Genomic DNA, 15,548 nt, shown 5'->3' with positions numbered 1-15,548 from the left:
GACGCAGCTCTGCGGCAAGCAATCAGAATGTAGTCCACCGCTTGAGAGAATTTCAGAAAACACAGTCACTGTGAACTTTGGTTCTGACCGCAGTTGTTCCCAAGGGTTGCGGTCGCCGGATTAACAATTATTTATGATGTTTTCTTACAGGAACATACACTAAAAAAGTTACTGGCGAGTTACTAATGTGCATTAATGTTTTGTTTTTTTTCTTAAAAAAAGAAAAAAGCGGGAATCTCATGTTAACTATAAGGACTTCAGAATATTTCAGATATATGGACATGTATTGGATAAGTGGAGCAAAGCAACACCACACGCAACTTGATCTTCCAATGTGTAAATGTGAAAGACATTAATGATTGGCTTACCTCAAATTCTCTGAAACTCAACATGGACAAAACTGAGATCATTTCCATTGGCACCCCAGCACTTACCAGCAATATTTCGACCAGTTTCTCCTGTGAGATTGCTGGCTCTCACAATGAAACATCTACTTCTGTCAAAAATGTAGGCGTAATCTTTGACTCCACACTCTCCTTTCAGTCTCACATTAAATCTGTTAATAAATCTGCATTCTTTCATTTACGTCACATTTCCCAACTGCGTCCCTTCATCAGTAGCAAGGATGTCATCCATCCATTTGTCTCTCCACACATTACTACGGTAATGCCCTTTTCATTGGTCTGCCTGCCAGCCTCATCTCCAGATTACAATATATTTAAAACTCTGCAGCAAGAATACTCACTCATACCAAACGTTCCGCTCATATAACCCCAATCTTGTACAACCTCCATTGGCTCCCAGTTGCATACCGCATTAGAATCAAAATTATCCTCCTTGCATCTAGATCACTAAATAGCCTAGCTCCTTCTTATCTCTGCAACAAGCTTGTCCCCTACACCCCTACTCGCTCATTATGTTTTGCTGACTCTGGCCTTCTCGTTGTCCCTCGGTACCGCCTCTCTTCAATCGGGGGGCAGATCATTTAGTGTTATTGCACCCAAACTCTGGAACTCTCTACCACGCTCACTCCATTCTGCTAATAATATCTCTGAATTCAAATCCTTACTTAAAACTCACTTATTTTCTGAATGCTTCACTTCTGACATGCCAAACGCAGCGCTTTATCTGATCCACCTGCACTCTGCTTATTGGTCTCTTAGGTCTTGTTTTTGTATTTACAGTTTGTTATATTTAACTACCTGTATGTTTGTGTAGGCTTGTACTATCTCTTTTTGTCGCATTCTTTGTAAAGTGTCCTTGGGCTCTGGAAAGGCACTATATAAATAAAAATTATTATTATTACTTAATGAATTTGAGAAAAATTGTGCAACATTTTCACGCTAGAAAGCATGTTTTTATGTAGGATTGTAACTGATTTGCTTATAAGCTGCAATGGCTCCTTTAAATAAGAGATCAATGTAGCAAATTTTGACACTCTTGCCACTGGAGCTGTGAAAGCAGACAGCGTTGTCACCAGGGCGGCCAGAGCAAACTTTGACGCTCTCGCCACCTTCGCTGTAAATGCACAGTAAAACACTGTTTTTTTTTAATGCACTAGTGAAAACACAGCCTCAATTCATTTCAATGGAAGTTCTCCAAAAGTAAAAGTGCAAGCAATAACCTGAACTGCAGTAGTCACATGTGGAAAAAGTGAAAAAATTAGCTTTCCAGACAAATGAATAAATGAAGACATCTTTGAAAACATTTTTACCTGTGATGGCAGCTGCTTGTGACTCCTGCTCTTGAATAATGGAGTAGCCGAGATATCCCAGGTACTCCAAACACCGCTGCACATCTAGGTATGTTGTAAGTCTGAGATGGAGATAAAGCATTTATTTGCAAAAATGATTAATTAGTGGTGTATATTTTCAAGTACAGATGGATGAAGGAAACACTCACGTCCACTGGGAAAGGTAGCCTTGGTAAGTGATCCAGCCTTGCTCGTTGGTGCAGACTGTGTTGTTGACATCAGGACCCCAGGGCATGTAGGGAAACACCTTGAACAAATCCTTCAGCTCATCTGGAGACAGGGCACAGTCTCGATCCTGACACAAACATTCAGAATAGGAAACGAAAAATATTGATTAATTGTACATTGGGGTAAATTGAGAGATACAAAAATTATGCATAATTAAAGTCTTCCTGTGAATATTCTCGGACATCTTGCCAATCCAGAGTGCTCTATTGAATTCAAGTTTTTCAGTAAAGTGTTTTCAGAATAATTATCATTCCAACTGATGGCCAATGCAGTTTCTACAAACTGAATTGGGCTAACTCCTGCCAAAGTGAGCCCAAAAAAAGACAAAGTGTGGAACACACCAAACAAACTAGCCCAACAGAAACACACAGACAGCGTGACGCTGCCCAAAAGCTGACCATCGGCTTGTTGTGTCCCAGGCCACTTTGACTGTTAATAATTACTTGAACACTGTTTGCAAAGTAATAAAATTCCCTAGCAGAGTTTAAACTTCTGTCTATTTTCACTGCTGAATTGTATTTGTTCCTCACACAAAGTGATCACATCGTTCCAGAGGAAATCCATGAGATTTTAATAAAAATATTTTGTCATGCTGAAGATGAATGAAGGACTAATAGGTTCGGAATGACATTTCTTCATGCTTGTATGAACAAACCCTTTAAAATTGAGCTTCTCGCATATTTTAATTTCTTTACAAACATCCTGAAGTGTCAGAGAGTAAGAAAGATCAAGACTGTACAATAGAAAAACGGAAATCCCTCACATTTCATTAAAATATTTTCATTGTGTGTTCTGAAGATTGAAAAAAGAGAAACACATGGGTTTGGATTGGTATAAGGTTGAGTAAATAATGACAGTATTTACATTCTGGGGTGAACAACGCTTTAGAAATGTCTGTTTGATTCTGGAATATTCTATTTGCCTTTATGTATAAATGATCAGAGTGATTACTGATAATAAAGATGCATTACTCAATAAGTTCAATAACTGCTGTCTTCAATTAAACAAATGGCCAGGCAGTTTAAAATAAAGCATGCTCAATGGTTTTCATTCAAACTCTGACATATGTTACATAACAGTCTTTAACAAATGCAGATGGGCATATTTTCTGAGCTTACTTTGTCATGTTTGTCAAACACGCTCTGGAGGAAGAGGTAGGCATTGTGGTTCAGCTCTGATGTGCAGTCTGGAGGTATTTTAAACCTGGAAAAAAATACAAGACAGATATTAAATAATAGCCAATTAGAAAAAAATACACTATGAATTTTCACGATTCTGTATAATAACAGGAGTTCTTGATAATGATCATGCAATCGGACATGATGAATCTTGAAGCGTCACTCACAGTGGAAACAGGTACTCTTGTGTGAGCTCCAGATCATCATCGTAACCAAACCTCCTGAGCACGGTCCATGTGGTCTCATGCCTCCCCCTCTGAATGAAGAGTGTGTGAAGGAACAGGAAACCTAGAAAACACAGAAAAAGCAGAGCATAAAAGATTAACAGAAATAAACTGATTTTATACGCATTATAAATAGAAATATTGTTCATTATTATTACTATTATTGCTGAAATAGTTGGTGATTCAATCCGTTGTAGTGACCCCTGATAAATAAAGGGACTAAGCCAAAGGAAAATTAATGAATGAATATAATATACTTACACATAATGATGTACAACTAGATATAATGGACATAATACAACATTATACATCATTTAATACAATTTTGTACATCAATCTAACATAGAATTCTTAATATACCTTAAGAGTAAAAAAACTACAAAAAGAGATCATATCTATGGAGTAAATAATGACAGTTTAGCTTCCCCAACCATAAAAACATAATATGGCCATCATAAAAATTACTATTATTATAGCAAATAACCATTTCTTAAGTGTGGATTTACACCACAATCAAACTTATCAAAAAAATTAAAATACTTTAATTCATTATTTCAAATAAAATAATCATTCCGATTATCTATCTATCTATCCATCCATCCATCCATCCATCCATATATATATATTTAGAATTATTACCCAATTTCAGTTTAACGAAGAGAAGATTTTTTTTTCCAACACATTTCTTATAATAGTTTTAAAAACTCTAATAACGGATTTATTTTATCTTTGTCATGATGACAGTAAATAATATTTGACTAGATATTTTCAAGACACTTCTATAAAGCTTAAAGTGACATTTAAAGGCTTAACTAGGTTAATTAGATTAACAGGTTAGGGTAATTAGGCAAGTTTTTGCATAACGATGGTTTGTTCTGTAGACTATCAAAAAAATATAGCTTAAAGGGGCTAATAATTTTGACCTTAAAATTGTTTTTAAAATTAAAAGCTGCTTTTATTCTGGCCGAAATAAAACCAATAAGACTTTCTCCAGAAGAAAAAAAATATTATCAGACATACATCATTTGGGAAAGAAAAAAAAAAATTCAAAGGGGGGCTAATAATTCTCACTTCAACTGTATGTGTGTGTGTGTATATATATATATATATATATATATATATATATATATATATATATATATATATATATATATATATATATATATATATATATATATATATATATATATATATATATATATATATATATGTTACATAATGATAAAATAATATCATCTATTTCACATTGTTTAAAATATTATAGGCTTCTCATTGGTTCGAAGTAAAGACATAAATATCATTGTTATTACATAATACATTTATTCATTTTCCTTCAGCTTAGTCCCTTATTTTCCAGGGGTCGCCACAGCAGAATGAACCACCAACTATTCCAACATGTTTTACACAGCGGATGCCCTATTAACAGCAATTACTGAGAAATAATACATCTATGAATAATGAAGTTCGCCCTGTGCGTTCGCAGGTTTTTTCTTTTTTTCTTTTTTTGACAATACTTTCCTCAGTGTGTGACACAATCCTCTCACTCCACTCTTTTATCCCACAATCAATCACATTACATCACTAGTTAGACGGACACTTGATCTTTAAAAACAATCTCATTTTCATTTCAATACACTAAAATTAACCACACACGAAATATTTACCTTCACCTTTCCAGAACGCTTCTCTTTGTGATAATCTCTCTTGTAATTATTACATAGAGAAGCATTCTGGATTGATAAATTAAAATCACTTACACCAAGAGGAATGAATTGATCATGGGATTGAACCTTTTGTGTTTCTTTAATGGTTTGTTGTTAATTGATAATACTGTGAATCATGGATTTTGAGCATGTAATGATACAAATAATGTAATGAAAATGTTTTTTTTTTTTATGTTTTGGACTGTCGGAATTTCATTGCATTGATGTAGACGTGAATAAGTGAATGATGATAATTGAGATGTTATTTTCCAGTGAAATAATGTTTTTAAAGGTGAAGGTAAATATTTCTTGTGTGGTTAATTAATCCTGGACAAAGAACCTCAATCAGCCCTTACGATCATAGCCTCACAATCATCCTCATCCACCGAATTGGGTCTTTCACGGTCTTTTCGCTCCACCAATAGCTGGTGTGTGGTGAGTGCACTGGCGCCGTTGTTCTGTGGCTGCAGTTGCATCATCCAAATGGATGCTGCACACTGGTGGTGGAGTGGAGAGACCCCTCTCATGATTGTGAACCGCTTTGGATGTATGGCCATACACGATAAATGCGCTATATAAATGCACATAACATTACATAATTTTAGTGTATTGAAATGAAAATGAGATTGTTTTTAATTATTAAGTGTCCATCTAACTAATGATGTAATGTGACTGACTGTGGGCTAAAAGGGTGGAGTGAGAGGATTGTGTCACACACTGAAGAAAGCATTGTGCCGAACGTCTGTGTTTTGTATAACCTGAAGAATGTAAAATAAAAACTATGCAAAGTAATTATTTAAAGAGTGCGATTCATGACCTTCTGATTAATAATACATTTATCCAATATATATATATATATATATTTATCCAATATATATATATATATATATATATATATAATGTTATGCAGGAAAAATTATATTAAACAAATTTATATTTATACAAATAGAAGTGTCACTGCATTTCTTTATATGGAAGATCGATGACATCTGTCTTTGTTTTCTGCTCACCCTTCAGTGTAAGGCCGTTGTCTTTGACTCCATCTGTCATATTTTTCCGCACGACATTCTTGACGTCCTCCAGGGCTTGAGGTGCCAGTGGTATGTTAAAACATGTTCTCTGTGAGGCAGGATCACAGAACATTAACAGTGTCGCTTGAGACAATCACCTTTCAATCTCATTAAGATGCAGTCTGTGTACAGCTATGTGCATAAACAAGCTCCCCCTGTCAAAATGCCACAGCAATTTGAGCCCCAAGTGATGAGGAAAACTGCGCTCACCTGGAAGAAATTAAGCTCATTATCATTCAGAATGCCGTCATTATCCAGGTCTGATATTTTGAAAATGCGAGTAAGTGCTTTGATGCAAGACGGCTTCATCTGAAGAAAAGAGAAAAAAAACAGCAAGAAAGACATTATTATTGCAAACTCATTACTGAATATTTTGATGTTCTATTGAATATAAAGCAGTCAGATTAACAGAAGTGCTAAATATCTTGCCTCTTTCTCTTCTGGAGAGTACAGAGGTCCTGTGGGGTGAAGAACAGCCTTCTGGGCGTAATAAAACAGCTCAGAAATGTTCTTCAGGTTTTTAGCTGAACACTAAGAGAGAGAAATACAGTCATTTAAAGTGCATCAAACCATGATGTGCTTTCTTGATTAGGCCTGCCACGATACCTATTTTTGTTGAACGATATATTGCACCAAAATATATTGCAATAAACAATATTATTGTCATTTTAAGACCATTTTATGCCACTCATTCTATAAATGGAAGAATGACAATATAATAGCTTCATAATGAAAGTACACTCTTCCAAAGAACACATAATATTTTATTCTTAAAAATATTTAAATTTAATTATAGTCATTTTAACAACTGTAAAGTGTTTCACATTGGTTAAACTTACAAACTCAAGTACACCTGCTGCCTTGAAAATGTGAGTCAACTCAACTTAGAGAGATTTTTGTTTCATCTTAAAATGTTGAGTTTTATATCAAATATATTGTGAATATATCAATATATATCATCAAATATATATCAAATATATTGTGAATCTTAACATCTTAGGTGGAAACAAAGAATCTCACTAAGTTGAGTTGACTCACATTTTCAAGATGAACTTGAGTTTGTAAGTTTAACCAAGTAAAACGTTTTACAGAGTAGGCATTGGAATTAGAGTGTGAAAACACATTTCCTAATAAAATAAATAATAATAATGAATGTTAACAAAAAAAGTCTAAGGTAAAAGTAACAGAGGCTGCAATATCTGCTGGTCTATTTTCATTAGTCAGACAGAACATGAAAATATACTAAAGTAATTTATAGTAATAATTACTACAGTGTTTTTTAACCATACCGACACTGTAATATGGATAGAGCTGTTGCACAATCAGCTAAATGTTGCTAGAATTGTTTATGTAGTTTATATATTGATTATTGCAACAGGCCTATTCTTGATTTACATTTTCAAAAATCCATTTAAAATTGTTTTTTTTTAAAGATCAAAAAGGAAAATGAACGTTTTTAAGTGTAATTTCCAAAAATGTATTTAATATGACCAATGTTTAATAAAATCTTTGTTCAGAAAACACAACTAAAAAAAAAAAAAAATTGCAACACTCAATAGATTTTGACTTTTGGACCTCTTTTCTGGGAGACACACAAAGAAGAGACCTACTAAAAATATTTACAAATATTAAAACTATTTTTATAAACTTTATAATGCCTACATTGGAATACCTTTAAAAATAACTGAGGGTAAAAGACACCATCCTAAAAGGGTCCCATAAAAAAGCAATAGTCAAAGAATAAATTATATTTAGAAGCTAAAGCAGTGTTTCTCAACCACGTTCCTGAAGGACCACCAACACTGCATGTTTTGGATGTCTCCTATGTCTGTCCCACCCATTATAGGTCTTTCAGTCTCTGCTAATGAGCTGATGATCTGAATCAGGTGTGTTTGAATAAGGAGACATGTGCTGCATCCAATATCGCATACTATCCGTCCTAAGTAGTATTTGAAAATAGAACTAGCATGTCCCAAATCCCAGTATGTTGAAAAGAGTGAGTCAAAAGTTCCTGGATGGTTTACTAATTCTGTTAAAAATTCGAGAACCACCCACACTCTAACTTAGAAAAACAAACACGGAGGAAAAGTGTAAATAAACTACAAACATGGACACGCGAGACCAACCGTCAAGTAGAGAGGCTTCGATAAGATGTTTGTGTGACTGTTAATTAATATCTAGCCCACTGGAAAATATTTAAATCCCGTTTTCTGAGTTGCATTTCATCTGCAACAAGAATGTGAACTTTCATCAACATATGTTTGGACATTAACATCTGAATGCAGAATTGTCCAAAGACCCGAGAAGATTTCTCTGCATGAAAGACTCAGGAATGGCAGATTAACCTGCTGCAGCTTCTCCAATAAGGTAAGAAATTAAATATGACAGAAATGTGAATGATTGACAGGGCTCGTAACCAAGCAACAGCGATCTGTTAACGAGCAAGTAGTATGTCCCAAAGCTTGCATACTCTTCTGTTACACAATCAAAAGTATATACTTTTCTTTTACAAAAAAGTACATACTTAGAGGGCATAGTATAAGTATGCGAATTGGGATGCAGCAATGGAAAATGTGCAGAGCTGGTGGTACTCCAGGAACGTGGTTGAAAAGCTCCGAGTTAAAGTATAGAGTGTTTTATTTATTTACATTTGTTTATTTGTGTATAAATCAGAAATTATCAGTTATTGGAATAAGTAAAATCCACTTTTTTTTTTTTTTATTAATTTCAGTTTTAGATTTACCAGTCGCTCACTAGCTGTGAGAAGCATCTTCTGGCAATTCTAGACCTCAGTGCTCACCTCTACACAGGTCTCAATCTCTGAGTACTGGTTCATGATGGGTAGAATGGTCTCCATACTGCTGTGCTCCACCAGGTCAGATTTATTGCCCACCAGGATTAGTGGCACTCTGTGCAAAGACAAAGAGATTTAAAACACTGTTCAGCTTTAAACATGGCATAGTTTCAATGTTACCTAAATCATCATACAGACCACCATAGAGCAAAAGCACAAAATAACCAGTATGATTTCAAACATTCACATCAGTATTATAAAATACTTGGTCACATTTTATTTTGGTGGTCTGTTTGTTGAATTTAAGTTACATTGCATCTAAATGCCAACTAATTCTCATTAGATTTTAAGTAGACTGTTGGGTTTAGTTTAAGTTGACATGTACTTGTAAAGTTTCTTATAGTCAGTTAAATCTCTGTTTAACAGCAGTATCAGCAGATATTAAGCAGACAGTCTACTAATACTCAAACAGACCATCAAAATAAAGTGTTACCAAATACTTTCTTAAATTCAGTTTCTCATAACTGCAATTTTAGTTGCATGTTTATTTTGTACTAAGAAGAACACGCTGCACATATTTATATATTCTACAATATAAACTATTTATACATCTAAACGCAGATATTTCCAACTAACTTTCACCCCTGAATTGGAAAATAAATTAGTAAATCTTGAACACAAAAGATGATATACTGAAGAATGTTGAAAACTGGTAGTCAGTTATCAGTTTCCAACATTCTTTAGAATATCTTATTTTGATTAAAAAAATAATAATAATAAAATTGGGGGGAACATTAAGGAGAAGTTCTACATTGACCACATCGATTATTATTTATTATACACAAAACTATATTTAACACCAAGTAAAAAAATGTGATAAAATGATAAAACTACAAAACAGTGTACACAACCATGGTAATTGTTCAATTATATTTACTTTTCTGGCAATAAAAACCGGTCAGACGGTTTATATACATTTAGCAGACACTTATGCAGATACAATATTTACAGATGCAATATTTAGCAGATCTGATATTTACATAATTATAATTATTCAAATATAATTCTACAAAAAAAAAAATAAAGTGCATGCCATTTTTGCCGTACAGGGCACGTCAATACCGATTACATATTACTTCATATTATGCAAATCATGAATAATAAATCAAAAATTATATAGCCTGGTATAATCAAGTCAAAAGGCACCACTTTCCGTAGAATTCTGGCTACAGATTATTACAAATATATTTTTTGTGATAATATTTGCAATAATCTGTAGCCGGTCTTCTACATATTCTACTAACTACTGAAATTTGAGTAGCAATATTTATTTATATCACAATCATTGATGTTGTCTAGTGCTTAGATTGTTTGTGAAGCACTAACATGACTCTTTCTAAAAATAATAATATAGTGTAAAGTATAGAAATTGTTGCTTACTTTTGATCTCCACTTTATATAATGGTGACTTGACTTTAAAAGCATGAGCAAATAAGATTTACAGAGACTGGGTTCTCCAAGAACCTGTCAGAAAGCCACACACCTGCTGTCCTTATCCGTTCTTTCATTGATGAGTGGAATCCAATGACTCGTCACCTACAGGAACACCAAAATAATGAGACCCAACAGAACCATTGAGTACTAAACCATCAAATGCATTTCATTTGATCAATACACAAAACAAAAAGTAAACAAAACGTACTTTTTCAATTGATTTCTTATTGTTCACTGAATAGACGATGCAAATAACATTGGCCTGTAGCAAGAGGGAAAAAAACGAGTTAAACAATGATTAAAAATAAAATAAAATTGCCATTTAAAATATTAAACAAGCCTCACCTTTGTTATTTCTTGGTAAAGCTGCTCATCTGACTGTTCTGCTTCTGTTGGATGAATAAAACCAATAATAAAAGGAGAGAATAAAGCAGAATAACCAGAGCTAAACATCAGTATTTACACATGAACAGTAATGAAAATGATCAGTTTTAATTTTAGGATAGATTTGTATTACACAATGTGTTTTTGTATATTATGTGTGACATGCTTGTATGCTGCAACCGAACTGCCTTCGGGAAATGAATAAAAACTGACTGAGTGCAGGTATTATTATTCGAAGATGTGCATACCGGAGTAATCCACTATATGAGTGGGTACTCGCTCTGGTGTGACGTCTGCAGGAATAGTGATCTCTTCAGCTCTGGGAGGAACCTTCAGTGGACACACAATACAAGTTTGAGAAACACAACAACAAACTAATTTGTCCCTTCGAGTCCCTTAATGGATTTAATGAATGGCTGTACCTCATCAGGAAATTCCTCGCTGACGAGTGACATGATCAGAGAGGTCTTCCCCACTTTGGCTGTGAAGAAAAAATGTTTTTAAATGAGCGCTGTGTTCTGCCTCTATTCATAGCTCTGAGATCTGAATGCCTTTACAAAGGGGTAGCTGATAGGACACTGAATTTCTGCTGTAAGAGCAATATTTCTATGACAAGAATCAGGATTAGTTATTTCTAAAATTAAGCCTAGATGTTGGCAATTTATATTATCTAAAAGCTTTATAATGACATTTGGATGTAATTTAAGTATTTCAATTTCAAACGTTTCACCTTAATAACTTTATACTAGCTAATGAGTTAGCAAGCAGGATTTAGAAAGTTGAAAAGTTATAATGAATACAGAAATATTAGCTAATAGAATAAGCTTTTACTTGGTGTTATATAATATATATAACTGACATTTTTCTGTTTTCAGATTCCTTTTAATGTTAAAGCTGTCATGTTGAGTGTTTTGTAAATTTAGCTGACTATTTTACGGTTTAAATTTTGACAATAAGCTAAACGGCTTAAACTTTTTGTCATGTTTTAATGACAAATATATTTATTTTACATTTTATTACTTAGTTTATTTTAGGCAATCCTAGTAGGTTAAGTGATGTTCGTTTTTTCTGTTAGACTAATAAAAATAATAACTAATAACATAAAAATGCAGGAAATATAAATGAAAAAGTAAATGGTTTTACCTTAGCACATCTTTTTTGGTCCTGTGTTCAAATTCTGAATTTTTGCTTAGAAATATTTCAGTTCTTTGCTAAAGTTTACGATTGTGTTTTACTCCCTGACCCAATGATGGCAATTTGGCTGGTCAGATTTTCTAGAGACTCTCAATCGAAATGTACGGTTACCAGTTCATTATGGCATGATCATAGCTAAAAAATCTTTTGTTTTTGGAAGAAAACTGTTAGGCCTCTTTTTTCTGACTGGCTTCTTGGACTCACCTCCACTTTACATTTGGAAAGAATTAAATATACCACCTCTGGGAACTCTGCAAAATTTGATAAAATGTAGGATCCAGTCTTTTTTTTTTTTTTTTTTCTTAAACACCATAAAGACTAATAGTGTTGTTTAATTTCTGAAGATTTATATGTTTTTTTTCTCTCTCTTTACATCCACTTCTGTGTCTTTTTGTAAGTCCTATATGTCTTGTATGTCGCCATTTTCTCGTTTCATGCTTTATTTTACATTTTGCACAGATTATTGTTTCATGATGGGTTTGTCTATCTATTCTTTGTTTTTCTGTCTGCAAACAAATATGAATTTTGTTAAAGACATTATATTGAGTGTATTTTTTATTTAGGTAACATTTCCCATTTTCAGTGTAAATGTAGTTCAAGCATAAGCCTTTAGGCTGACTGTTTTAGTCATATTTAGAAGACAAATATGTCTATTTTGCATTATATTACTTTATTTTAGGTGTTAGAAGATATTTGCATAGTATACAAGTTATGTTCAGCCACTTTAGATATTAGAGGATGCTTAAATATTTTAGAAGTTGTTAAGTCACTTTATTTGTTAGAAGATGCGTACACATTTGAGCATGTTACGTCATGTCAAGTGTAACTAAATGAAAAAAGCAAGAGATTTTTTAAAAGTTTTAGTGTAATTATAATAACTCTTGTTTGTAATATTTTAAAATATAGAAAAACACTGAATCATAATCAATATTTTCTGTTTATTTATGAATCAAGAGAAATACTACAGTCTGTTTGGCATTGGAGAGCAGTACGTTTGCATAGACACGTACTGTTTTGGCTGACCCATCTAAAGTTTGGCAGCTATTACAGTCTGGAGGCCCGTGAGAGCTGCCCTTAAAACTGCTATAAATAACCCTGATAAACACGGGTGAAATTAACTGAAAGATGAAGGATGACACTCCCATCATTAATGCCATGGGCTGCTGATTTGGTCAATTATGGGGATTAAAAACTAGTCCTTTCAGCCATATAACACCCACTAAAGACGCATTAATACACTGTATCTGATGACTGTGGACAACATTTAAAACAAGCACAGAGATTAATAACTTGTATCTGCTTATTCTGAGTCAACATCTTTCATTCTGTCACTTGTCAATATCAAGTATTACATAACCGATTAGAAACATTTTTAAATTGTTAATCTACAGACCTGAAGATGCTAATTAAGCAAATAATAGTAAATAGTGGTGCGTGTTAACCAACTTATGGTAACGTTATGTAAAATCAATCGAGCGATTGCATTCAGTTGACACTCTGTATAACAAACCAGAGGAAAAGACTAAGTTAATTAACTTACGTTCTCCGACCAGTAATATCCTCACGTCCTTCCTCATGGTTGTTACTTTAATGTGCTCAAAATAAAAAACGGACGAGTCCTTTGTCGAGGATCATTGATCCTGCTGCTATATGTAACAGCGCAGGCCTCTGTAGGGCAAAACGGACGGATCAACTACTGCCCGTTTATGTTACAATAAAACTTCCGCTCGCAACAGTTTACTACACAAAGGAGATTCACGCCATGAAGACAACGCGATTCCGCGTGTATGAAGGCACTGATTGCTTTCTTCAGATTCACTTCATGACATTTCTGGGTTCACATTTCAAGCTCACGCCACAAGAGGCTGACCTCCAATAACCGGTAAGTACGGAAAGCGGCTACAGACAAAACGCGAATCTTCTTTCGCTGACATGTTCTTGGTTACCGCTCGCACTGATCATTTTACACCGCCTCCTGTAGGACTGGGGGAAAACACGAGATAACTAATATTCCAGAAATCATTCATTTTCCTTCGCCGTAGTTTCTTTATTCATCAGGGGTCGCCACCGTGGAATGAACCGCCAACTAATCTAGCATATGTTTTACACAGTGGATGCCCTTTTGACTGCAACGAAGTACTGGGAAACACCCATACACACTCACTCATTCACACACATACATACTACAGACAAATTAGTTCAATTCACCTAGCTTATCCCAGGCAGCAACGAATTCTGGCCCAGATTTGGCATAAAGCTGGCACAGCAGGCATTCATCTGGCATAGCATGTCAGCCAATCATGGTGTGGGTTTGGTAGAGGTGGCACAGTCTTTAAGGCGGTACACAAGACTTGGGCCAGCTATTAAAAATGTATATGTGGGCCACGAAAGTTAGACCCACATTTAAAATACATTTAAATAATTTTTAGTAAAGGAAAAAAAATCTACCAATCATGTCGCTTCGAGAAGCACGCCCAAAGCGCACCTAAAGTGCAATCCTTCATGGGTTTATCAGTTTCATTACAGTCATGACACACCAACATTCCTGGCCCAGTTCTGTTCCAGTTCTGGTTTATTAACTTGGCCTTGATATGGTTCTTGTTTGGCCCTTGTCTGGAAACCAGACTTGGTCCAGTCATGTACTGTAATTCACTGCGGCATGTGGGCCAAACAAAAGCTAATTTTGTGGGCCAAAGCTGGGCCAGAGAAATTTTGCTATGTGGGATGTCTTTGGACTGTGGGGGAAATAGGAGCACTCAGAGGAAACCCACGCTAACATGGGGAGAACATGCAAACTCGACAGAAATGCCAACTGACTCAGCAGGGGCTCAAACCAGCAACCTACTTGTTGTGAGGCAACAGTGCTAACCACTGAACTACTGAGCTGCTATGAAAAATCTAGCTTCAACTCAGTGCACTGTGGCATAACTGGTCAAGATGACCAGCTTAGGTTCAAATTGAATAGATTGGATGAAAAAATGCTCACTTTATTTGCCCTCACATCTTTACAAACCTCTGTGTGTGAATTGTTTTTCTTTTGAACACAAAATAAGATTTTTTGAACATTTATTATGCTATTTGAGCAGATAAAAAGACAACAGTAACGTTAGTGAACCTACATCTGAGGTCTGCAGAAGACACAATGTTTACTGTATTAATTAATTAATTCATTCATTCATTTTTCTTTGGCTTAGTTCCTTTATTCATCAGGGCCACAGCGGAATGAACTGCCGACTTATCCAGGATATGTTTTATACAGCGGTTGCCTTTCCAGCTGCAACCCAGTACTGGGAAACACCCATATATCTCAGATGCACACATACGGCCAATTTAGTTTATTCAATTCACCCATGTCCTTCCCTTTGTGACCACTGTGTACCCATATTCTGATGGCTACTTCCAGCAGGACAACGTGCCATGTCATAAAGTGTGTGGTTTCTTAAACATGACAATTCTCAAATTGCCTCCAAATTCACCTGATCTCAATCCAATAAAGCAGAACGAGAACGGGAGATTCACATCATGA

The 15,548-nt window shown here is 34.7% G+C and overlaps 1 protein-coding gene across 3 annotated transcripts in view; it reads right to left on the bottom strand.

Annotated features, from left to right (window-relative positions):
* Nucleotides 1-13,906, bottom strand: part of rhot1a (ras homolog family member T1a) — a 30,691-nt gene extending 16,785 nt beyond the window's left edge. For all 3 annotated transcript variants that reach the window (XM_056453503.1, XM_056453506.1, XM_056453504.1), the window contains exons 1-14: nucleotides 13,563-13,906; nucleotides 11,251-11,309; nucleotides 11,077-11,158; nucleotides 10,790-10,833; nucleotides 10,653-10,706; nucleotides 10,494-10,546; nucleotides 8,957-9,065; nucleotides 6,586-6,687; nucleotides 6,367-6,465; nucleotides 6,097-6,205; nucleotides 3,327-3,447; nucleotides 3,100-3,184; nucleotides 1,903-2,048; nucleotides 1,715-1,815 (exon numbers count right to left, since the gene is read on the bottom strand). In XM_056453503.1, the coding sequence (XP_056309478.1) occupies nucleotides 1,715-1,815; nucleotides 1,903-2,048; nucleotides 3,100-3,184; nucleotides 3,327-3,447; nucleotides 6,097-6,205; nucleotides 6,367-6,465; nucleotides 6,586-6,687; nucleotides 8,957-9,065; nucleotides 10,494-10,546; nucleotides 10,653-10,706; nucleotides 10,790-10,833; nucleotides 11,077-11,158; nucleotides 11,251-11,309; nucleotides 13,563-13,599 (1,201 nt within the window). In that variant the 5' untranslated portion in view covers nucleotides 13,600-13,906. The remainder of the gene's footprint in view (nucleotides 1-1,714; nucleotides 1,816-1,902; nucleotides 2,049-3,099; nucleotides 3,185-3,326; nucleotides 3,448-6,096; nucleotides 6,206-6,366; nucleotides 6,466-6,585; nucleotides 6,688-8,956; nucleotides 9,066-10,493; nucleotides 10,547-10,652; nucleotides 10,707-10,789; nucleotides 10,834-11,076; nucleotides 11,159-11,250; nucleotides 11,310-13,562) is intronic.
* Nucleotides 13,907-15,548: the final 1,642 nt, after the last annotated feature.

This window comes from Danio aesculapii, chromosome 3, assembly GCF_903798145.1.
Source record: "Danio aesculapii chromosome 3, fDanAes4.1, whole genome shotgun sequence".
Taxonomy (NCBI): domain Eukaryota; kingdom Metazoa; phylum Chordata; class Actinopteri; order Cypriniformes; family Danionidae; genus Danio; species Danio aesculapii.
This window is presented reverse-complemented; position numbering and strand designations above follow the sequence as displayed.